The sequence below is a fragment of the Acomys minous genome, assembly GCF_964271855.1.
Source record: "Acomys minous genome assembly, chromosome: 6".
Classification (NCBI taxonomy): Eukaryota; Metazoa; Chordata; class Mammalia; order Rodentia; family Muridae; genus Acomys; species Acomys minous.
This window is the reverse complement of record NC_140487.1, coordinates 88,161,778-88,186,917: the sequence shown is the minus strand read 5'-3', so window position 1 is coordinate 88,186,917 and position 25,140 is coordinate 88,161,778. Positions and strand designations below refer to the sequence as shown.

Sequence of the window (25,140 nt, the reverse complement as noted above, 5' to 3'; positions counted from 1 at the left end):
AAACAGCAAACACTCTTAACCAATGAGCCATCTCTCTAGCTCTTCCTTTGTATCCTTATAATACTTTGTAATTCTATTTGAATGAGAAATAATAACTATCATGTGCTTATGTAATACACACACATACATACACATGCACATGCATACTGTGTTCATGAATGTTCATACTACTCCTTAAGGAAGGTACTATTAGTCTCTTTGTATAAACAGATGGACTCAAAGATACAAAAGATAAAAAACAAAAGGGTTTACCTACATCACAAGTTAGTTAATCAGTAGGCCTACTACTTTTCAGGCTCAGATCTGTATAAATCTAAGTCATTGTAAATTTTTGGACAGGTGTACTTATAAAGATTAAAATTTTCACCAGGTGATGGCAACACACACCTTAAATCCCAGGACTCAGGGAGAATCACAGAACTCAGGAGGCAGACGCAGGCCAGTTTCTGAGTTCAAGGCCAGCCTGGCCTACAGAGCAAGTTCCAGGAAAACTACACAGAAGAAACCCTGTCTCAGAAAGAAAGAAACAAGCAAACAAAAAACCTCAACTTTTTTTTCATTGTGTATATTCATTGTACACGAGACTGTGTTATATAAGGACATATTCATACACATACGTTTTATACATTGAGCCTATGTCCTCTGTACCCTCTGTCTTCCCCTTTCTCTGCCCATAATTGTTTTTTCTGTCTCCTCAGAGGCTGAAAGCACTACTTGCGCTGTCTGTAAAGATCTTACATTGACCCTGGAGCTCAATAATGTTTCTTTGCTGACAGAAACTGCTGGTGTATGCAATGCTGGGTCCTGTTTCCACGGTTTCATTTGAGTGTTCCCCCATCAGCAGTGCCCTACTGTCTATTTAAATTCTCCCCACCCTTCAGCGTGCCTCCACTGTGGATCCTGTCTATACAGCCTACACAGATCTTTCTTCCAGCCCATGCATTCTAGCTGTGGACCACATTCCTTACAACTTGTATAGCTGTACTAACCACTAACTTTTCAGGATAAGGGCAGATTTCCTCCTGGAGGGACCCCCTTAGCATGTAGCAGGCCTGATATCATGGCTCATGGAGTGGAAGGTTGCCTTCATCAGCATTCACAAACATTGAAAGGTTCCATTTCAATTCTGCCTGATTTTGAAAGTGGCAATACAGCTCCTACTCTCTGGTTTGGAATCTCCCTTCACTGAACAGAAAACTCTTTTTAAAAAAAGAAATAATAATAATAATAATAAGGAGACACAACAAATCCAGTACTGGTTCAGGATAAACACTGAAAACTGAGAAGGAAAAAAATAAAACCACTATCATTAATTCCAAGTTAAAAAAAAAATTGCTGAGCAGTGGTAGCACATGCCTTTAATCCCAGCTCTTAGGAAACAGAGGCAGGAGGGTCTTTTTGAGTTTGAGACCAGCCAGGTCTACACAGGGAAACCCTGTCTTGAAAAACCAAATCAAACAAAGAAAATTACTTATTAGTACAAGTGAGAAAGAGAGAGACAGACACACAGAGAGAGCACATGTGTGGAGTGTTGTTGTTTTGGTTTGTCCTTCCTGGTACTTGGATGAAAGTGTATCATGGGACTCGGAAGCCCAGGAGCCACACGGCTCTGAGGAAAGACATCCTAGGACACGGAAGCCCAGGGAACCACAGGGTTCTGAGAGGAGGCCTCCTCTGCAGAGACACTGCAGCTCCCAGGGGAGCATGTCCCCAAGCCCTGAGGAGCTGAGGAGCCTGAGCTTCGCTCCTTCTCCAGCGTCTTCTCTTCTTTTCTTCCTCCAATGAGAAAGTCACACCAGGCAGTATATCTATTAAAAGAGATTTTTTTTTTTTTTGGAGGGATGAATCTAGGAGAGAAGGAGGAACGCAAGAGTGGCTGCCCTCTGTTCCCAGGAGAAGGCAGCAGGGAACTGGGCAGACACAGCCTTTATATAGGATTTCTTGTGGGGGGGGGATGGGGGGATGGAGCTTTCTAGGGCAGGATTGGTGAAATTTTAAATGCTGAGTTTGGGGAGCTCAGGGATTAGTGTGCTTTCCTATTCAGGGATTGGTGGGTTTTAGTGGGACACTTAGGGGGTTGGTAATTTCTCTTGCTCAGTGATTGGTGAGTTTCTGTCCAGACTTTTCACCTCAAATTAGCATAATCTGGAGTGAGTTTTACCGAGGGCCTGGAGAGGACAGTTACAGAAGTCTGGGGGAGGAGCTGAGCTGCTGGAGCCTTCTCAGGCAGGGGTCTGGCCGCTTTTTTCCTTGAGGGGTTATTAAGCTTACAAAGTACAAAGTTTACAAAATCTACAAAGAGTCCACGGCAGTGAAGCTTTTCCCTGCGGCATGAACAGCTGACAGAGACTAAAAAGAGGAGATGCTGCTCCCCGAAGGCTGAAGCAGGAAAGGTTGTCGTCATCATGGACAGCTCCCACCGCAGCAGTGGGCGTTCTGAGGCAGGAAAGTTGTTGGCTCCTATCGTAGCAGTAGGCTGAGGCAGGAAAAGTCAACACGTATAGTTCCACTGAGGAGCTAACAGGAGCCAACATTTTATCTCCTCCTGCCTCCACAGCCCCAGAGTGAGAAGGAGAGCTGACAGCGCTGAGGTGGGAAGGCGGGGCTAGCAATGCTGAGGCAGGAAGGAGGGGCTGGCAGCTCGCCACTTAAAGCTTTAGTGCCTGCTGCTCAGAAGGTAGGCACAGCTCTTGGCAGGGCTGTGTGGGAGGGGGTGGGGTAGGGTGGGGAGATGCATCGGGTGCCCACCATCGTGGCTTGGGGTGTCAGGCTTCTTGGCTGCTGAGGCAGGAAGGCTTGGGGCAGCAGCAGGATGCCTCAGCTTGAAGGGGTGGGCCGAATGCCATCTCCTATCTCTGCCATAGCCACAGTAAAGGAAGCTCTACAGGGGGTCATAGGGATCAAACTGGTAGTCAGGCTTGATGGCTATCTGTAGAGCTATCTTGCCAACCCATAATTCCAAATTCTTGTCCAACTGGAACTTTGGATTATTCTACTGGAATAAAACACCAAATTCTAATGTTGGATTTCTCAGATCTACTCTGAGAAGTCTTAATTCTATTAGCAATAGTGCATATTCTAATAAAATTCTATGCAAACTATTCAGTTGGGCCATAGGTGCTTCTTTAGGATTGCAGTCATTTACTGAACTCCATATTCTATTCTGGAAGTCTTATATTCTCCCATTGAACAGATTCCACTATTTTTTTTTTTTAGATATTTAGTTATTTATTTATTTAATGTGTACAACTGCTTTATGCCTGGAGCCCAGAAGAAGGCACCAAAATCTCATTATAGATGGTTGTGAGCCACCACGTGGTTGCTGGGAATTGAACTCTGGTCCTCTGGAAGAGCAGGTGGTGCTTTTAACCTCTGAGCCATCTCTCCAGCCCAGATTCCACTATTTTTGAGATGTCAATTACAAATATTTTATACGCATGAGTGTTTTATTTGCATGTGTGCGTGTGCACCACATGTTTTCCTGGTGCATTTAAAGGCCAGAAGCAGGCGTTGGATGCCCTACAACCAGAGTTACAGATGCTCGTGGGTCAGGGAACTCTAAAAGAGCAGCAAGTGCTGCTTTTGGAATTCTAACTTCTAGTATTTTAAAAATGCCTACATTACATTGATTTGGTTAGAGCATGGTTCACGTGTGCCACAGCATTCATGTGGTGGTCGGAGGGCAAGTTGCTAGGAGCTGATTCTCTCATTCCACCCTGTAGGACCCAGGGATGAAACTCAGGCCAACCAGGGCTGGTACTAACTAAAACCTTTCTTCATCTGTTTAACCATCTCACTTGTCTCCAGTCCAGACTCTAGAACCTAAACTTTGGCTTTTAACTTCCTAATAACTTTAAGTTCTGTTATCAAGGCTTAAGATTCTACCATTAGAGCTCCAGGCTCTATTCTTGGAACCACACATCCACCACACTGTAGTCTATGTAGCCAAGATCATCTTATTGGAGCTTACGTTCTACTACTGCAATCTCATATTTCGTTACTGGACTCCCAATTTCAAATCTTGAGGCTGAGGACCCCAATAATTCCAGATTTGACAGTTAAAACCTTACTCTCCCAGAATTACACTATTAAAACTCAAAGCTCTACTCTCAAAAAAAAAAAACTAAAGTTCTGCCATAGGAACTTAGGCTTTACTCTAGAAAATGTTAATTCCATGACTGGAACTACATCTGAAGTTTCAGAGTTGAGCCTAAAGTTTTAGTAACAGCCTCTTGCACTTCAATTACTAAGATTAAACTGAGCTCTTCTAATTTCACAAATGAATTATTTTTTTAAAGCTCCAGTTCCTATCTATGTGCGTGTCTCATCCTCTCTTCCTGAAACCCAAGGCACTGCTTCTGAGCTATCGTTTGCTTTATGGCAACTCCAGGTTCTACTGGACCAGCCCAATATGTGCTAATGGAATCCAAGAATCAAGAAGCACTTATCACGGTGGTTAAGAGCTCATGCCCTGGAACCAGACTACTTATAGTTGGGTCGCGCTTCTGTGCTTCTCACATGTATGACCTTTGGGAATCTACTTAACCTCAGTGTCCTCATCTGTGAACCGGGGCTGACGTGAAATTCCCCCGAGGTAGTAATAACACTAGTGCCAGCGAAGCGTTTCAAATGAAGCCTGCATGTAAATGTTAGGTGTTGGCATAATTACTGTATTTTAATGCTCCCTCCCCAGTACTGGAGCCTGAACCCTATTGTGAAAGTAGCCCTGGGTTCCATTTCTAGTACTATGACAGGTTGGGAGTAATGGCACATACCTGTAATCCCAGCACTGGAGACGTGGAAGAGGGGGATCTGGAGTTCAAGGTCATCCTTGGTTACAAAGGGAGTTTGAGGCCAGCCTTGGATACATAATAATCTGTCTGAAAACACCAAACAAACAAACAAACAAACAAACACAAGAATTTATCAGTGAGCATAGTGGTTGTACATACCTTTGATCCCAACACTCAGGAAGCAGAGGCAAATGGTTCTCTGTGAGTCTGAAGCCAGCCTGGTCTACATAGCAAGTTCCAGGCCAGTAAGGGCTACATAGTAAGACCTTGTCTCAAATATTGAGGCCTGTCATAGTGTCTCATGTAGGTAATCCCAGCAACCAGAAGGCAAGAGGCAGAAGGGCTGAAAATTGTAGGTGAGCAGGGCTAAATATTAGGCCACGGTTTCAAAAGCTCCCACTTCCAGAAGAACACATTTGGAACTTTTTACTCTAAAGTAAAGATGAAGTAAGATATTTCCCATGTCTTCCCCCAACACACACACCTAAATACTTAAGATTTGAAAACTTTAAAGAATTGAAGTCCCCAGTGCTATAGTTCGCACACTTGCAAGGAATGAGCTAACTTAAAAGGAGCTCCAAGGCCTTTCTGTTGGACTCTTGAATTCAACTCACCCCGTGAAAAGATTCTGATGTTTGAAAAGTCTCCTATTTCCCTTCAAGATGTGGGTAAGACTGCCTGAGGAGACTGTCTGGGCTTTGTGAATAGTGTGCAAATATCAGTTATTACTATCTGCCCCTTCTGGGGCTACTGTGATCATGACTGCTGTGCCACCTGTTGGACATGGCTTGCATTACACTGCTGTCTGTCCTGTGTCTACACAAGGGTTTTTCTTGAGACAACAGAGGACTCTGCTGATTGGTTTCATGGAAATTATTTAGGAGAAAAGAGTTCAGAAATTAGAGTCAGGTATGGTGGTGCACACCTGTAGTCCCAGAACTCGGGAGGCAGAGGTAGGCGAATCTCTATGAGTTCCAGGCCAGCCTGGTCTACAAAGTGAGTCCAGGGCTACAAAGAGAAACCCTGTCTTGAAAAACCAAAATCCAAAACCAAAACCAGAAACAAAACAAAACAAAACAAAAAAAACTAGTGAACATTAACTGAGTGAAGAGGACAAGAGAAGTCTTCACACCTGCCCTAGGATGGTGAGGGTTATGCTGTGTTATAAAACCTCACTGGGCAGATGAGACCTATACTCTACCTGACTCTAGAGGAAGAGAAATATATTTAAGGAGGGAAATAAGAACATCTAGGACAGAAAATAACAACGTGGTCAAAAGCGCAGCTATAAAAGTGCCTTTGAGAATGGTAAATTGCTGTGTAATCAGATCTGTGCATCCACGAGGAGGTGATGACAGTGATTAATAGCCAACGTTTACAGCCCTTTAGTGTGTGCAAAGTCCTTTTAAATGTCTGCCCTCGGGGAGGTCTTACAGCACAATGTTAACACTGTGGGCTGAGCTAATTCTGGTTCTAAATCTGTTGTATTTGATAAGTGTTGTATTTGGCAGCTATTTAACCCTCTCTCTGTTTAATTTTTTTTTTTTTATCTTAAAATAAAAACTACTTCACTAGGCTCTTGTCAGGATTAAATGCCAAGTCCTTACACACCAACCAGCAGCTAATAACTGCAGTCATCAGTAGCTATCATAAGCTACCATGTTATCTGTGCTGTGGAAATTACTATAGCGTCACAGAGGAAGAAATCCGTTAAGTGGCTGAAGTAGGATACTAAATCCTATACATTTTAAAGAGCCGCACCAGAGATTTCAGACTGCAAAAGGAGGCTGGGCCCTAAGAGTTCTCAATTACAGCTTTACATTTGGTCTTTATAGGGTGTTGAGAAGTCACTGAAGATTGTTAAGCTGGAGCGGCATTTGAATCCGAGTTCAGTAGAACCTGCGGAGATAATTCACGCAGCTCACAATCAATGAGTATGGCTATAACGAGACTAAAGATGTGGTGAACACTTACTGATGAAGCATGTGGGAAGATTTCCTATCGGATTCTGGTTCTTAGAAAATAAACTGTGAGCTGGTGAGATGGCTCAGTGAAGAAAATGCTTCTTGCCCAAACCTCATGATCTGAGTTCAATCCCAGAACCCACAATGGCTTGAGAGAACTGACTCATGAAAGTGGTCCTTGGCTCCACAGCTCCACATAAGCTGTGTGGCATAGGCATGTCTACACACACACACACACACACACACACACACACACACACACACACACACACTATTGGACAGAATCACATCATTTAAAAATTCATACTAATATGGCCCTTAATATTTTTTTCTTTCTTTTCTTTTCTTTTTTTTTTTTTTTCTTTTTTCTTTTTCTTGAGACAGGGTTTCTCTGTGTAGCCCGGGCTGTCCTGAACTCACTTTGTAGACCAGGCTGGCCTTGAACTCACAGTGATCCACCTGCCTCTGCCTCTCAAGTGCTGGGATTAAAGGCGTGTGCCACCACTGCCTGGCTGGCCCTTAATAGTTTATTTCTAATGTGTTTTAAGTGAAAGCGTTTATATGCTTTTATTCTACAAGCACTTTCCAGACATCCCATGTTCTGGAAATTTTGGTTTCTTTAAAAACTCAGTTACGGGTCGGGCAGTGGTGGTGCACACCTATGATGCCAGCACTCAGGAGGCAGAGGCAGGCAGATCATTGTGAGTTCCAGGCCGCCTGGGTCTACAAAGCAAGTCTGGATAGCCAGGGCTACACAAAGAAACCCTATCTTAGGGGAAAACAACAACAACAACAACAACAACAACAAAACCTCCCCCCAAACTCAGTTATGTTATGTAAACATGGTTTTGTTTTACTCCCAGGTGTGGGATATGGGAGCTGCTTCAGTTTGTCCTCAGCTGATAACAGCCTCATGAGAGGGCACGAGGTCTCTGTCAACAGGGAACTTCTTTGTGCAGAAGTGTGGTTTTTTACCTGTTGGAAAAAATATGAGAGCCCGGGGAGAGAGAGGAGGGAGAGCTGTGAGAACACTTGGAGGAGACGGCTGGAGGAGGAAGAGAAGGCTGTTGCTGCATTTGCTGGGCAGCTGACTATCCTGACAACAGAGGTTGGTATTGCCCCAAAGAACCAGACTACCCTAAATATCAGGAAGTAACCAAAGAAAACTATGCCCCTTCTCCCCACTAACCTCTTTTCTCTCCTATCTGGTGTTGGGGTGAAGGGAGAAAGAGTATAGGAAACCAAAATAAAAATAAAATTTAAAAGTACATCAATAATCACGTTTAACCTTTCAGTGTTTGGTGGGGATTACAGACGGAGCAGCACCTTAGGAACTGAGTGTGAAAAAAAAACAAGACTGGAGAGGACACAAAGCTGCTGATATGACAGGGCTGAGACTCCAATTCTGTTTACCCAGAGCTCTTGCTCCTTCATCAACACCTCACTTCCTCCCAGTGGGTGGGGAAGATATTTTAAGACAGGAAGGTGCCTCTCTCAAATTATATTCAAACAGTAGCATGTGAGGGACAAGGGTCGGGCTCAGGGCTCTTGGCCCTGAATGCAAGGAAGGAAATGATTCTGAATCCCAGGCACCTCTGGTCATCAGCTGACACTCTGAAGAGCATGGGGGCGGGGGCAGGAAGAGCATAGCAGCTATCAGTTTCAACCTGAGACCTCCACCTCAGCAGGCAGCCAAGAGTTCTGGTGAATCCACTCTGTGCCAGGGACCTGGAATTGTGCAACTAACCGTTCTGATCCATCCCACACAATCAGAAATAGCAAGCCCCTCCGAAGTTATGCCCACTCTCCTTATCAAATAGAGGGCTAATACCTTCTTTATGTAAACGATACAGACCATGTGTTTCTGCAAGAAACTGCCCAGGGACAGAAATGAGACCCACAGTTCCCTCACCTAGAGTTTGATAAAGAAAAACGACTTTTGGATCCATCAAATGACCCAGCTCAATATACAGGGGGAGGTAATCCCCCTCAGGAACAGTCATAGGGGAGGGGAATAAGGGGGAAATGGGAGGGAGGGAAGAATGGGAGGATACAAGGGATGGGATAACCATAGAGATGTAACAAGAATAAATTAATTAAAAACATAAATAAATAAGAAGAAAAAAACAAAAACCAAACCAAAACAAAAATGACCCAGCTCAGTGCTGTGGGAACCAATGTCAGGATGTTAACAGACCTGGTGTGAACCCTCATTTGTCTCTCTCATTCTAAGTGCCTCTGGCAGCCCCCAGGCCCTTTGAAATTTAGGTTTTGTTTGCTCATGTGTGACATGAGACATTTGTGTCCAGTTATCTGGAAGAGATCTTTCTAGCTCAGGCAATCTACAGCTATATCTCTTTATGGCCTGAGTTGGATTTTTTTTTTTTTTTTAAGATTACCCAGATAAAGGAAGCTTCTTCTACCATCTAGAATCCAGAGGAACTGGGTCAAATAGAGTGTTCCACTGGGTTGCTTTAACCACAGATGATCCCTATTCGTGAAACCTACTTTGGGTTTTGAATATGAGTTTTTCTACCCAAGAGGGCATTATTTTGAAGAAGGGGAAAATATAAAGTATGGCCATTGTATCTCTCAGCCTCAGCTTCTTCATCTATAAAAATCTGTACAACAACGACACCACTGGGTGAGTTTAAGTAAGAAATTTTATAATACCCAGGATAATTTCTGGTATGTGTTTCAAATTTGTCACTTACAGTTTTCCCTTCTTACTAACGTGGCTCTGGGCGTGGACTAGGCCACCCTCTCACAATGGAACCCTCTTGTTGCCTTGTTTCAAACCTTGCCTCTGCAATTTCGTTCCTCTCAACGGACAGAGTGATATTTTGAACATAAATTAGTTCATGTTTCTCCCTTGATGAAAACCCTTTAAGATTTCCTGCTGAGAGAAAAAGCTCAAATCTCTCCCAAGGGGATTATGACTGACTCTTGCCTGCCTCTCTGTGCCTCGTCTCTGGCCATTTTCTCTGCTTAAGCACACACTGTGCTCTGCCTCATTACGACTTGGATTCTGGTCTCAAGTTATATATCACTTCTTCAAAAAGGCTTTCCTGGACTCTCCTGAGTAATTTTCTCTCAGAGATCTCCCTGTCCCCATTATTCCCTCTCTCAGTGATAATATGCCAGGATTTACACAAGTTGCTTTTAATCCCTTAGATGGACTAGTAACACCCCACACACATGTAAATATAGGGACTTTGAACATGGGGATCAGATCTGTTTTACATGCATCCTACTCTGTACCTAGTGCAACCTGAAGCTGTGCTTCTTAGGGAATATTTATCAATGACTGAATGGGGGAAACTCAATAGCTTTACTTTCTTTTCTTTCTCCTTCCTTTATTAACGAGATAATTTTTTTTTCAAGACAGGGTCTCTCTGTGTAGCCTTGGCTGTCCTGGACTCACTTTGTAGACCAGGCTCACCTCAAACTCACAGCAATCCACCTGCTTCTGCCTCATGAGTGCTAGGATTAAAGGTGTGTGCCACTATGCCTGGCTATTAATGAGATAATTTATATCTAACAAAAATACTGTTTCATGCGTCAGGGGCTATTCACTTACCTTAAGAGTGATGGGAACTGAGGTCTGGATTTAAATCCCTGTTCTGATAGTTCTGCTGTGTGACCAAGGAGGACTTCCTTAAATTTTCTGAGCTTTGGTTTCTTATTCATTTAATGGCAAGCTTAGCATCAATTTCAAAAATCTTTTATTTATTTATTTATTTATTTATTTATTTGAGGCAAGGTTTCTCTGTGTAGCCTTAGCTATCCCAGACTCCCTTTATAGGCCAGGCTGGCCTCGAACTCACAGCAATCTGCCTGCCTCTGCCTCCCGAGTGCTGGGATTAAAGGCATGCCAATTTCAAAAATCTAATACAAAGGTGCAATGAAAGTGTATGGGGAGCACTTTTATTGCAAATAGGTATAATAATTCTAAGTACTTCTGGTTCTAGGGTATAATACTCTTGTTTCACAGATCACAACATGTGTTAGCATACCTTGGTTCTGGTCTTGAAATAGGCTCCACATCTTGAAGGCCATTTTTCTCATCAAAAAATAGATTTACTAGCCCCTTCCCTACTCACCATACAAGGCCATTAAGAGGCTTACACATCTTGCACGGACAAGGCCTTGTAGGTTGGGAAGGGCTGTATGTAAAAGTAAAGGCCTATTTTTTATTAATGGCTGGCTCACCTCCCAGGGAGCCTCTGGGTAAATAAGATAAGGTTGGAGTAATGTTCCAAGTGATTAAAGCCAAGGAGAGAGCTTTGGACTGGAAGCCAAGTTCAGACCTGACTCTCTTGGGGCCCAGTCTGTTTAATTCCCAGCTAAAGACTATGCCTCTGGGAGTTGAGTGAGAGTAAAGTCCCAAAACAAGACATGGTTTATTTGTCTGCTCAGATAGAGAGCACTTGACAGGTCTTTTCCTAGGCTTAATTCTCCTAACTCTTCCTCCTAGGCCAGGTACACAGACTTACCCCAAGAGAAGGGCACTTTATTAGCTAATCTGGTTACAACTGGCTTCACACTTGTCCTTACTCTGGTGGTGTAAGGGAAAACAAATTTTCCTGGCTCTCCAGGAAGGCAGTGTTGAAGTGCAGAGGATCAGCACATGATCTGATATGACCATCCATCCATTCACTAGCTTGTGACTTGGGTGCGTGTCAAGGACAGAACACGTAGGATGATAAGAGATGCCAGATTCTAGGATTGTTGCTATCATTTCCAGCAAGTGGTATGCTGCTGGTAAATGTTTAACTACTGGCTCTTCTAGCATAGTTCTGACATTAATGTTGGTCAGTGTTTTAAGTATAAGTAACGTAAAAATGAAACAACAAAGGCATCTATTGAAATCTTGACTTATCTATGAATGATACAAATGGCTTGTTGAAAATGATTTGTTTTCAAGTACTGTGAACCTATTTACTTGATTATGTGTGTGTATGCATGTATGCATGTATATGTGCATGTGTAAGTGCTGAGTGTGGGCATGTGCCTGCCAAGGTTTAGGAATGTGAAGGCCAGAGAACAACCTTGGGTGTTAGCCCTTGCCTTGCACCTTGATTGCAGACAGGTCTCTTGTTGAGTGCCGTGGAAGGCTAGCTGGCCCACCAGTGTCCTGTGATTCTCTTGGCTCCGCTGCCTTTTCCTATAGGCACGCCCTGGAACCACAGATGCTTGAGCTACCGCATCTGTCTTTATGTGGGCTGCAGGTCATCAGGCCTGTGCGGCAGATGCTCTACCCACTGAGCCTTCTTCTTGTGTGTTCTTTTCTTTTTTTGTTTTTTGTTTTTTGAGACAGGGTCTCTCTGTGTAGCCTTGCCTGTCCTAAACTCGCTTTGTAGACCAGGCTGGCCTCGAACTCACAGCGATCCGTCTGCCTCTGCCTCCCGAGTGCTGGGATTAAAGATGTGCACCACCACGCCCGCTGTGTGTTATTTTCTTAATGTAATAGCAGTAGACACAAAACAATTAACACTTACTCTATCACTTAATCTAAGCTTAGATGATTAATAAGACATTTGCCAGTTTTTGGTAGTACCGATTTCATTACAGTTTTAAATTTTGGTAGTAATTTTTATGTATTTTTGGTTGATTTATACTTTTGTTATCATAGAAAGCCATTGTCTAATATATATATATAATATATATATATATATTCATGTTATGTGGAAGCTAAAATTCATGCATTTCAGAGCTGTGCATAGAAGGCACTATGCATTTATTACCTTTTAAAATATAATTTAGTTACATGTTTATATGATTTAATGTTCTTAACATAACTTTTACAAATGGCCATATTGAGCCAAGAGTTAGTGGTGCAGAAACCCCAGCAATCAGAAGGTACAGGAAGGGGAGGAGCAGTTCAAGACCAGACAGCCTCAGCTGCACAGTGAGCTCAATTCCAGCTGGGGCTGCATGACATCCTACCTAAAGCAAAGAGCAAACAAACGAAACAAAAAGGAGCAGGCAACCTTTATTGCTCAGTGGTTAAGAGTACTTGCTGCTCTTGTAGCGGGCTGAATTCGATCCCCAATACCATATGGTGGTTTACAACCATCTGTAACTCCAGGAGCGGGGATCCAACGTCCTCTTCTGACTTTCATAGGTACGAGGCACACATATGGTGCATGTACATAGATACAGGCAAAACGCTGATACACATAAAACAATTTTTAAAAATTCTTAAATCTGAACAAAGAGTTGGTGAGTTGAAATGCAATTTGATTTAGCGTTGTGAATATCATGTGATAAACACTTTATCACAGAATATGATGTAACGATCTAATGCACTCTAGAGCAGTGGTTCTCCATTTGTGGATCATGATCCCTCTGGGGGTAGAATGACCACCTCACAGGGTCACCTAAGTCCATTGGAAAACACAAATATATATATATTACAATTCATAACAGCAGCAAAATTACAGTTATGAAGTAGCAACAAAAATAATTTTATGAGCCGGGCACTGTGGTGCACGCCTGTAATCCCAGCATTCAGGGAGGCAGAGGCAGGCGGATCTCTGTGAGTTTGAGACCAGCCTGGTCTACAAAGCGAGTCCAGGACAGGCAAGACTACACAAAGAAGGGTTAGGAAGGTTGAGAACCATTGCTCTAGAGTGAGGGGTGATAAAACGTTATAATATAAATATAAAAAAAAAACTTAAAACATCTCTCATGAATTAACATGAGCTCACAATATCCTATTATTTCTTTGATCTTGGACATTTTATGATTCCTTTCTTTAGTTAAAGCACATTTGTGCACACATACTCAAAACCAGTATTTCCACCGACTCTGTTCCTACAGTGTCAGATCATGGCTAGTACTTAGCATCTGTAGAACGGAACTGCGTTCACATCCACATGAGAATTATATGATTCCACCCTCACAGACTTGTTAGAATCCTAGAGATAAGATTATTTTATTAGCTAAACTGCTAACAACTGTTTCACACCACTTGACTTCCCATCCTCACTCTGGAGTGCCAGGGAGGGAACAAAACAAAACAAAACGGAAAAACAAAACCCACCCTGAATATCAGGAAGGCAGTACAAGAGTTTTACTCAACTATTAAGTAAGGCTGTGCGTCACTAGGCTGTAAAGGATGCTGATTATCTGGATGGTATACATTTGACTACCAAACTTTTTTATTTGGTTTTGTGGTAATGAGGGAGTACATGAGACTAGGAAAGGATATAAGAAACTATTGATGTCTGAGATGTAGCTCTGTGACAGCGTGCTTGCCTAGCAAGTATGAGTTTCTGGGTTCCATCTCTGCCTTCCCTCCCAGCCTCCCCCCCCCCCCAAATAAAATAAAATGTAAACTTCGGAGTTGCTAGAGACAGAGATAAGGATAGTCTTTTTTGTTTTTTGGAGACAGGGTTTCTCTATGTACCCTTGGCTATCCTGGAATTTGATTTGTAGACCAGGCTGGCCTTGAACTCTGAGAGATCTGCCTGCCTCTGTCTCCCGAGTGCTGGGATTACAGGCGTGCGTGCCACCACTGCCCGGCTATGAGTAATCTTAACTGAAGGCCTACCATGTGCTTTAAACCTCTAGATAATCTTTACAACTTGAACCATTCACATGAGAAAAAGATGAAACTCACAATACGTGACTCCTTCCCTTCAAGCAGCCTGATGCTGTTCTCTGAGCTCAGATCTGTAAACTCTAAAGTGCTGTACTAACGTGCACACTGTGCTACCCACAATATTGTGCTATCTTTTTACATGCGAGTAGTGAAGAATAGGCTGGTGGGCTAAAAGAGTCCTGGCTAAACTGGATATGCAGAAGTAGAACTCAGAGACTCACTAATAATCTCTTCCACTGACCAACCCACCTTCACATCATTAGAACGTCTACGTCCAGTCCCTAGCCCCAAGGTCTTTCCATTATACCACATGCCATACTGCCTCATACACATTTTTTTTTTTGAGACAGGGTTTCTCCATCTAGCCCTGGCTGTCTCGGAACTCTCTCTGTAAACCAAGCTGGCCTCAAATTCAGAGATCTACCTGCCTCTGCTTTCCAAGTGCTGGGATTACAGGTATGCACCACCACCTGGCTCAGAATTCTTTTTTTTTTTTAACGATTTATTTTTATTTTATGTATATTGGTGTTTTACCTGCATATGTGTCTGAAGGCGTCAGATCCCCTGGAGCTGAAGTTATAGACAGTTGCGAGCTGCCGTGTGCATGCTGGGTCTTGAACCTGGATCCCCTGGAAAAGCAGCCAGTTTTCTTAAACTGAGCCATCTCTCTAGCCACAGTCTTTTTCTTTTTCGAGACAGGGTTTCTCTGTGTAGCCATGGCTGTCCTGGACTTGTTTTGTTGACCAGACTGGCCTGGAACCCACAGAGGTCTGCCAGCCTCTGCCTCCCAAGTGCTGGATTAAAGGCATGCGCCACCACTGCCAGGATTTTGCACTGGAACCATAGGATGGCAGTGTGAGTCAGAATGGGCACAATGCTAATAACAGTAATTATGTTTGTGGAAATATTATCACGTTATTAGTCTGGTGACTCTGACTTGTAAGAGGGCATGTTACTCATGTAAGTGGTCCCCACTGTCTGCCCATCCCTAGTGGTTGGTGCACGTTCCCTCTAGAGTGTGGGTAGAGGTGTGGCAGTGCTGAGCAGCACAGAGGTTTGTAGTTAGACAGACCTGGGTTGGAATCTCAGCTCTGCTGCTTCTTGGACATAGAATGTCATCTCTGTGAATTTAGTTTCTTAATATATGGGTATGTTGAAATAGCGCTCTTCATCTCTCTCCTCAAGCTCTGGGTCTAAAATAAACTCACCAAGTTTCCCAAGCTAGAAACTCAAGTGTCAACCTTGACTTCTCTTTTTCCCTTGGTTCCTTTTTTGTCCCCGCCCCCCTGCATCCCACCATGCCATTCCAACCATGAGTTTGATGGCTTTGTCTCTTGAAAATTCTATTCCAACTCTACTCTAATTTTCCTGGATTATGGTAGGCATTTTTGCAAATGTCTTTAAAGCAAGACAAAACTTTATACGAGACAGTTGGATTCTCACATTTGCTTCTGGACTCAGAAACTGGTTCATTTAGATTGGCACACCTTTTTCTGGGGGGAGTTGGGGGGGTTTATGACAGGGGTTTCTTTGTTTATTGCCTGGCTGTCCTGGAACTCGATCTGTAGACGAGGCTTGCCTGGAACTCAGAGATCCACCTGCCTCTTCTGGGATCAAAGGCGAGTGACACTACCTCCTGGCAATCAACACAGGTTTAATTCCTGGAACCTAGGCAAAAACCATGCAGTGACAGACATCCATAATTATGCATTCCTATAGAGAGATAAGAGATGGAAACAGGAGAATTGTCCAGAAGCTCTCGGGCCAGCTAGGGTGGAGTACATGAAGCAGTAGGAGAAACAAAAAAAAAAGACCCTGACTCAACAAGGCTGAAGATGAGAACCAACTCTTGAAAACTGTCCTCTAACCTCTACAAAAACACATACCATGGCATATGTATATATGGTCATGTATGTATGTGTACACATACAACTCAGTAATTTAATTAATTGAAATGATGTTCAGGTCAAAGTGAGGTGTGAGTTCCTTTCCTTTCCTTTTTCTTTCTTTCTTTCTTTTTTTTTTTTTTTTTTTTTTTTTTTTTTTTTTTTGGTTTTTTGAGACAGGGTTTCTCTGTGTAGCCTTGACTAACCTGGACTTACTTTGTAGACCAGGCTGGCCTTGAACTCACAGCAATGTGCCTGCCCCTGCCGCCCGAGTGCTGGGATTAAGGGTGTGTGCCACCACTGCCCAGCTTGTGAGTTCCTTTTCTAGCCCTCCTCATTGAAAGACTCTGCAAACAATGGCATCATAGAGGGAGTGAGGGATGGTACTCAGCATTTGGATCTGCTGAGTTAGCCAGGCTGGCCTTAAATTTACTATCCTCCTGCCTCAGTCCCACAAGAACCTGGGATTACAGCTCTGTGTCATCATGTCTAACCCCAGCATTTCTTTAAGAAAAAAAAAAAAGCATCCTCCACTAAATGGAACTCGTGTTATTATGGAAACCAAACTGTCCCAGCACAAGGCTGGAAGAATACAAAGTAAACCTGAGATCCAGGGACAGAAGCCAGGGAAGCCTAATAAATGAAGAAATGCTAAGAGAACACCCAAGTCAGTCAGGACTGAAACAACTTGTGTATCAGTGAGAATGAATAATGTAGTAATGATTACAGATGAAAGCTACCAAGCACAGTGAAAATAAAAGTAAGTGGTGAGAAAGTTAATAAAGCAACACATAGGAAGCTGGGCATGGTGGCACACCCCTTTAATCCCAGCACTCGGGAGGCAGAGGCAGGTGGATCTCTGTGAGTTTGAGGACAGCCTGGTCTACAAAGTTAGTCCAGGACAGCCAAGGCTACACAGAGAGACCCTGTCTTGAAAAACCAAAACCAGACCAAACCAACCAACCAACAACCAACCAAACAAACAAAAACCCAAAACAAACAAAACAAAACAAAAAACCCCAAAACAAATAGAGGATAGCTAGGAGGCCTTCCTATAGCAGGAAGAAAAGGTTATAAGGAATGATGATGGAATTAGACAATTATTCGGCAATCTTGTTTCAAACAAGAATAATCAATTAATGTTAAAATCTGTGGGTATTCTCAAATGATCTTCACAAAAGATATGTGTGTGTATGTATGTATGTATAGATGTTTGTTTGTTTGTTTGTTTGTTTTCTGGGACAGGGTTTCTCTGTGTAGCCTTGGCTGTCCTAGACTCACTTTGTAGACCAGGCTGGTCTCGAACTCACAGAGATCCACCTGTCTCTGCCTCCCTGAGTGCTGGGATTACAGGTGTGCACCACTGCACCTGGCTCCAAAAGATATATATTAATCACAGAGCTAAAAATAGTTACTTTACAAGCTGGGTGTAGTGAAAGGAACCAACCCAGATACTGTGAGGGCACAGGATCACTTGAGGCCATGAATTTGAGAGAGTCCTACGCCATATGCACAAACCTCCATCTCAAAACCAAAAGTAAAAGAAAGAAAGAAAGAAAGAAAGAAGACAAAAAGCTATTTTTAATGGTAGAGAAATACAGTAGATTTGAACTGGATTTGAACAAATGAACATAGTTGTCTCCATGGTACACATAGGAACTGGGTGCTCATCCCGAGATCTTGAGTTTAGTTCCCTGCAACCACATCGTGGCTCACAACCATCTATAATGAAATCTGATGCCCTCATCTGTCTGATGCTCTCTTCTGTCATGCACTCATAGATGCAAATAGAGTGCTTATATACACAAGAACACAGATAAATAAATGTTTTTAAAAAAAGAGTTACAGGTGGGTTTTAGCTTTTTGATGTTAGTTGCTTGGAACCATATAAGCACTAAGTCATCTGTCTAGGTCCCCAACAACTACTTATAATGTGTGGTTCCATACTGTATTCTAGACCAGAATAAAAATAGCTCTTTTCCTTTTCCTTTTGTTTTTCTCTTTCTGAGACAGGGTCTCACTATTTTCCTCTGTCTGGCCTGGAACTTGCTCTATAAACCAGGCTGGACGGACCTCAGATTCACAGATCCACCTACCTCTGCCTCCAAACTGCTGGGATTAAAGGTGTGCGCCGCCATGCCCGGCAATAACGCTCTTCCTTCTTTTTCTTCTTTGTCTTTTTTTTTTTTTTTTTCCAGACAGGGTTTCTCTGTGTAGCCCTGGCTGTCCTGGAACTCTATAGACCGGGCTGGCTTCACACTCAGAGATCCACCTGCCTCTGCTTTATGAGTGCTGGGATTAAAGGCGTGGGCCACTATGCCCAGCAACTCTTTTCTTTTTCTTTGAAGGACATTAGCGAGAGACAATTGACAAAATTTGAGTACGTTTGTAGATTAGACCACAGTACTACACTAATGGAATGTTTCTAATCTGTCACGTCTGCACTGCTTTGAGGAAATACAATAACGTATTTAGGAACAAAGGATTAGGAAATAATGACTACAAAGAACAAATGATATGGGTGCTCAGCTTCAATGGGTACATCTATAATGCAACTAACTCCTGAACCTAAGGCTCAGGGAACATCACAGAAGGGCAGAAACACAGCACCAGTAGACATGCTAAAAAAAGAAAAAAGAGAGAGAGAGAGAGAAAGCATGCTAAAGCAAATGTGGTTAGATATGGGTGAAATACACATACGTTTGGAAGTACTTTTTTGTGTGCAATTTTTAAATATGAAATTATTCCAAATTATAAAGTAAGACATTCCCACAAGCACATATCATTTTAATTATTCTCTTCTAAATATATGTATATTGGAACTGGAGAGATGGCTTAGTAGTTAAGAGTTTGTACTGGCCTTCCGGAGGAATGAATTCGGTTCCCAGCCTGCATGCTATTGGCTGGAAACCACCTCTAACTCCACCTCTAAGGGATCTGAAACCTCTGGTCTGAGGGCACCTACAATCCCATGACGGGCACACAGGCACCCACATAGACACATTCATTAAAAATAATAGAAATAATAGAAATGCTCTTCGCTATCTTCCCCCGGCATCACCACGAAGGGTGGCGCTACACCAGGAAGGTTTTCCAGTTTCTTAATGCAAAATGCGAGTCCGCATTCCTTTCCAAAAGGACTGTCCTCTACAAAAGAAAAGAGAAGGGACAATTGGAAGAAAGTAAAAAGAAAAGAACTCGCCATCGGGCCATCGCTGGTGCATCTCTTGCTTGACAGAATGGCCAAGAGGAATCAGAAACCAGAAGTTAGGAAAGCTCAGCGAGAGCAGGCGCTCGGGACCGCCAAGGACGCAAAAAAAGGCTAAGCAGGCATCAAAGAAGACAGCAATGGCTGCTGCCAAGGCCCCACAAAGGCAGCGCCTAAACAAACGATTGTAAAACCTGTGGAAAATGCTAACTTGGTAGATCAGGGTTTAAAATAAAGATCTGATTAAAAAAAAAAAGAATAAGAGAAACGAATCTTCAAGCATACTTAGTTTATACATATATGAAAAACAACTGAAACCATACATTATTTTTTTTATTTTATACTTTTATCAACTTGGTATTAAACCATGAGTAGTTTTCAATGTCATTTAAAATAATTTAAAAACAATTAATTGGGGTTGGAGAGAGGGCTCAGTGGCCATCTGCTTACTGCTCTTGCAGAGGTCCAGCGTTCAGTTCCCAGCACTTAAAAGAGATAGTTCACGGCCACCTGTAACTCCAGGTGCGGGTGATCGGATGCCATCTGGCCCTCTTGGGTACGTATGCATGTGGTGTACATAAACTCACACAAGCACACACACATATATTACAAAAAAGATTAATTGGATGTGCAATATTTCTTTTTCTTTTTTTAAGATTTATTTATTTATTATTTATACAGTGTTCTGCCTACATGTGAGCTTGCACACCAGAAGAGGGCACCAGATCTCAGTATGGGTGGTTGTGAGCCACCATGTGGTTGCTGGGAATTGAACTCAGGACCTTGGAAGAGCAGACAGGGCTCTTAACCACTGAGCCATCTTTCCAGCCTAAGGATGTACAATATTTCTTGTGGAGATAATGTAATTTACTTTATTTTAGGTTATTTTTTTATGCCAACAACCAACATATTAAAAACGTGTATATATATATATATGTATGTATGTATGTATGTATGTATATATATATATATATATATGCTAAAATTGCTTTGTTTTTAAAAAATGATTATATTTGTGTGGGGGGGGTATCACGTGTGGAGGTCAGAGCACATACAGGTCAGGGGATGACTTGAAGGAACCAGTTTTTCCCTTCTACTATGTATTCCAGAACATCAGGCCTGGACGTAAGTACCTTTAACCATTGATGCATCTTGTAGGCCGCTTTCTTCATTGTAAGTGACTAAGATGGCTTAACAAGCTCCCAGCTGTCCCAGGTTCCTTCTGAAGTTTGGAATGTTAACTGACTTCTGTCCTGCTCTGGGCTTCATCTGCTCCATTAGACACCGGATTTTGGGTTTGACGCTGGGCAGCATTTGTTAAGGGAAGAGGACGTGAGAGAGCACAGCTGTCAGCAGCAGGCTAGGTTCTGTTCTGGGCTACATGTCTCAAAGGGAATTCTTATTTTAGGTCCTGAAAATTGAAGGCAGGGCTTAAAAAGTCACTGAGCAGATAGGATATAAGCCATCTAGTTCAGCTTCACAGTACCCATGCTGAGACTGTTCCAGGGATACAGAGATGATTAAAACACTGCGCCTCGCCCACAGGCTCACAGTCTGATAAGGGAGGCATACAGGTAAATATGTATTGACCTTGTAGCAATGAAGAGTTATAAGTGGGGAGAGTACAGGGCTGAAAAGAACACAGATGAGTTTTATGTTTTGCTTTCAACAAAATTTATACAGTATATACTCTTATACACAAATATAAAGTTTATTTATTCTTCCCTCTTCCCTCCCTCTTCCCTTCAGTACACTTATAATTTATTTTTTTTTTACCAACTATTAAAGGAGCAGCACTGACTTGGAAGGGAGGAACATAATTTAAAAAAAAACCAAGCCGGGCGTGGTAGCACACGCCTTTAATCCCAGCACTCGGGAGGCAGAGGCGGGCGGATCGCTGTGAGTTCGAGGCCAGCCTGGTCTACAAAGTGAGTCCAGGACAGCCAAGGCTAACACAGAGAGATCCTGTCTGGAAAAAAAAAAAAAAGCAAGACATGAAATTAGTTAGTGACCAAATGTCCAGGAGTGAGTGATAACAATTAAATACGGTCCCTAGAATTTGGACTAGGCACCTGGTAGATGATGGTGTCACTGGATATCTTCCCTTGCCCCTTTAAAATATTGAGATGAGACTATTGGTATGTTGCTTCCGTTGGCTCCAACTCTTGGGACAATCGTGATCCCTTTGCCTCAGCCTTTGAAATAAACAGATATGCAGGTGGATGAAAACATGCCTGGCTTCACTCAAAGTTTAAAGAGCAAAGAAAAAAATATATATTTTTGTTTGTTTTTAAGACAGGGTTTTCTCTGTGTAGCCTTGGCTGTCCTGGACTCGATTTATAAACCAGGCTGACCTTGAACTCACAGAGATCCGCCTGCCTCTGCCTCCCCAAGTGCTGGGATTAAAGGTGTGCACCACCACTGCCCATAGGTAATAGAAAATTCTATGAGAGATGATTCTAAACTCCCTTGGAAACATTCTTAGGACACTGGCTTTCTAAAAGGTATCTGTGGCATAAAAATAAGAGTAGGGAATTCTACCAGGATGGGAGTAATGATATACTGAACCTCATCGGAGAGCAGTGAAGATCAATGCAGAACTGAGAGTGGAATAACCAAAACAATTGACAGCAAGTTCACGTGGATTACAATAAAAGGAGATCTTTGTTAGAAGAAAGGAAGCCGATAAGAGGAGTCAGGAGCAGCCGGGCGTGGTGGCGCACGCCTTTAATCCCAGCACTTGGGAGGCAGAAGCAGGTGGATCGCTGTGAGTTCGAAGCCAGCCTCGTCTACAAAGGGAGTCCTGGACAGCCAAGGCTACACAGAGAAACCCTGTCTCAAAAAACCAAAAAAATAAAAAAAAACAAAAAAATAAAAAAGAGAGAGAGGTCAGGAGCAGAGAATAAAATGAGAAAGAAACAGGGAGGGGGGAGGAACAATCATGCAATGAAATAGTAGCAGACAAAATGATTTTTTTTCCCCTTTCTGATTGATTTCCTGACTGTGTGGGTGCATGCATGCCTCCTATGTAGTTCTCTCCTTCTACGATGTGGGTTCCAGAGGTAGAACTCAGATCACTGGCCTTGGCCCTTTTCCCACTGAGGCACCTGGCCAGCATATGACAAGAGGATTTAAAGCAAACTACTATCAAGCACCCTCCATCAACAACAATATGAATAGAAGGGAAGAAAGTGTGAGGCAAGAAGAAACTGGTCCTGGGAACAAATGAATCATCCTCATGGGGTGGCTACGCCCTAGATGTCGTGATTATCCACAAACAAATGTAGGTTTTCTGCAGTGGCCGTGAGCTAGGCTTGGAAAGGACAGTGCCAATGTCAGCTTGCCAAATTGATCGAAATTAAAGGGCCCAATTCTAGAGAGCAAATTTTATCAGTAGTAACTCATTCTCACAGTGTTTTCCTAATACTTCAGGAAAGGCTGTTTTCAGATAGCAGACTGGAGGAATAAAGGGTACCGCCACTTCCCCAGGAAACACAGCCAACCTAAAGAAAAGCTGCAAGTAGAGCCTTTACTCCCTCCAGGCTCCTATGTGAGGATGAATCACAGCTTCCTTCTGAGCCTGTTTCTGTCCTTACAAAAACAGGGATAGTGGATTTTTTTTTTTTTTTTTTTTTTTTTTTTTTTTTTTTGGTTATGTGACTCAGAAGTATGTGGCAGAGGCAGACTTGGGGCTGCACAGGAACAGCTTTCATTGATGAGAAAAGAACTGCTAGGTTATATTTTTCTCTGGGTGGCTGCTCAATTATTACTTGAACAGTTCCTGAAGCCCTTATGCAATTGTCTCATGATTTGTTACTATTAGGCCATAACCTAAGGTAAGGCAAGATTGCTTACACTACTTTCACGCAGAAGAATGCACGGATTCTATTTTGATATCTGCTGTGCAGCAGAATGTCGAAGGATGCTGTACATCAGGCTCTTCTTCAGGGGAGGATGTTACATAAAGGCGCTAGTGAAACTCAGGCAAATTTCACTTAGACCAGGAATGATGAAAATGACCTTTTGCTGGGAGAACGAACACACACACACACACACACACACACACACACACACACACACACACACACACACACACACACGGTGCAGGGAGTGAGGTGGGACAAATAAAAACAGATGGGTAAGATCTCGAGACTAAGAATGACTAAGTGTTAGGGCGGTCCAGAATTAACAAAAGTTGGAACCGTAGGCCACGCCTTCCATCCCTAACCTTCACAACCAGCTAGGCAGGCAGGCGGGAGAAAACAGAGGTTCAAAACATTACATAACTTGGCAGGGTCATAAAACTATACATGATGTAACTGGAACCAGTGGTATCGGGATCTGAGTGACACCAAAGTCCTTGCTTGGTCTAGTATAGCACCCAGAAACAAAACAAAACAAAACAGACAGGAGAAAAACCCGCTGTTTTTGGAAATTTGAGGGCTCAGGGGGTTTAGAAATTTTTCTCTTTCTCCGATTTCCCTTCCCACAGTCTTTTGTTTTGGGTTGTGACGTTAGCACCCTAGAGGCTGGGCAAGATCAAACAGGAGGCACTTGTAAACAAAATGACTGCACAGCCCTCAACATACCCACAACAATTTCCTTCTTTCAGAGTCTTACCTAGGATTTTGTAAGGGGTTGGTGGCATAGAGGTGGTAGAGGTGGTAGCTAGGGTTAGATTAGTAAAACGGTGACTCGTTTCTTACCTTTAAGTTGTTTGTCAATTTCAGGACAACCCGTTGGTTATTCCCTTCTCTTGGTCAGCGTTTTTTGTTTTTTCCCTATCGGGGCGGAGTGGGGGGGTTAGGGGTTAAGGGGTTCTGTAGAAAATTTCTGTAGTGAATCTGCACAGTAGCTCCAAAAAAAGTTAAAGCCAAAGATTATTCCTTTATCTGTTTTGGGGGAAGGGATTGTACATGTGCTTAGAAAAAGAAAAAAAAAGAAAGATTTGTTCTGGGTCACTCTCCTTTCACACTGACGCACTGAGAGGATTAAAAGGGACCCCCCCCCTCCCGTCTCCATGAGAAACGAACCGAGATTCCCTCACATTCCCGCGCTCGGATGCGGGTTCGAGTGACAAGAGCATTCACATACCTTCCGGAGGGAAGAAAAAGGTGCTGGGGTCTGACCGGGGTGCGGTGGGGTGTGTGTGTGGGGGAGCCGGTGGCTTCCGGCTCCCGGGAAGCCGCGTCAGGGGCGGGCCACGGGCCGCAGGGCACACGGGGGCCCCCGCCACCCCCAGGCCGCGCTGCCTCTCGTTCCCTGCCGCTCGTGCCCGGTGCGGCCGCCGCAGTCCCGGCGCCGTAGCGGGACGTAGGGTACAGGGGGCGCTGTGGCCCAGCGGCGCGGGCGGCTGAAGCGGCCACCGCGGCGGCGCCCGAGGCTTCGCCGAGCCGGTCCGCCCGCAGCGCCTCGGTCGTCCCGCCGTAACCTGCGCCCCGGGGCCGCGCTCCCACCGCTCCCCCTTCACCCCATCCCCCGGGACCCGCGTGGCTGAGGCGACCCCGGAGCCGACGCGGCTGGACGGGCGCTGGGCCTCAGCCTCAGTCGCCGGAGCCGCCGCAGCCGCAGCCGCAGCTGCCGCCGCAGCCACCTCGGGAGTGCGAGGCTTCGCGGCGGCGGAGCCCTGCTGAGGAGGAGGCTTTGGGCTGAGTGACGACCCCCCGGCCATGGAGAGGAG

At 43.7% G+C, this 25,140-nt stretch overlaps 2 protein-coding genes across 9 annotated transcripts in view; one reads left to right on the top strand and one right to left on the bottom strand.

Annotated features, from left to right (window-relative positions):
* Nucleotides 1-1,209: 1,209 nt before the first annotated feature.
* On the bottom strand, nt 1,210-25,131 carry LOC311598950 (uncharacterized protein; the record flags this gene model as incomplete). Of its 5 annotated transcripts, none has more annotated exons than XR_014779717.1 (4): nt 1,210-2,476; nt 4,776-4,880; nt 24,167-24,241; nt 24,551-25,131. XR_014779717.1 is itself a non-coding variant. In XM_084784570.1 (3 exons), 3 exons carry the CDS (start codon nt 25,129-25,131, stop codon nt 2,268-2,270), a joined length of 891 nt encoding a protein of 296 aa, XP_084640696.1. In that variant the 3' UTR covers nt 1,210-2,267. The 5 variants fall into 5 exon arrangements, 3 of the variants coding, with proteins under 3 accessions (XP_084640696.1, XP_084640697.1, XP_084640698.1); XR_014779718.1 differs by having other exon boundaries at nt 24,555-25,131; XM_084784570.1 differs by lacking the exon at nt 24,167-24,241 and having other exon boundaries at nt 24,555-25,131.
* The window catches only part of ZFYVE9 (zinc finger FYVE-type containing 9), a 119,398-nt gene continuing 118,807 nt past the window's right edge, over nt 24,550-25,140 (top strand). For 3 of the 4 annotated variants that reach the window (XM_084784538.1, XM_084784535.1, XM_084784536.1), the window contains exon 1: nt 24,837-25,140. The gene's annotated coding sequence lies outside the window, so the exon portion shown is untranslated. Of the gene's footprint in view, nt 24,575-24,836 lie in introns of those variants that run through there. The other variant, XM_084784537.1, reaches the window with a different exon arrangement.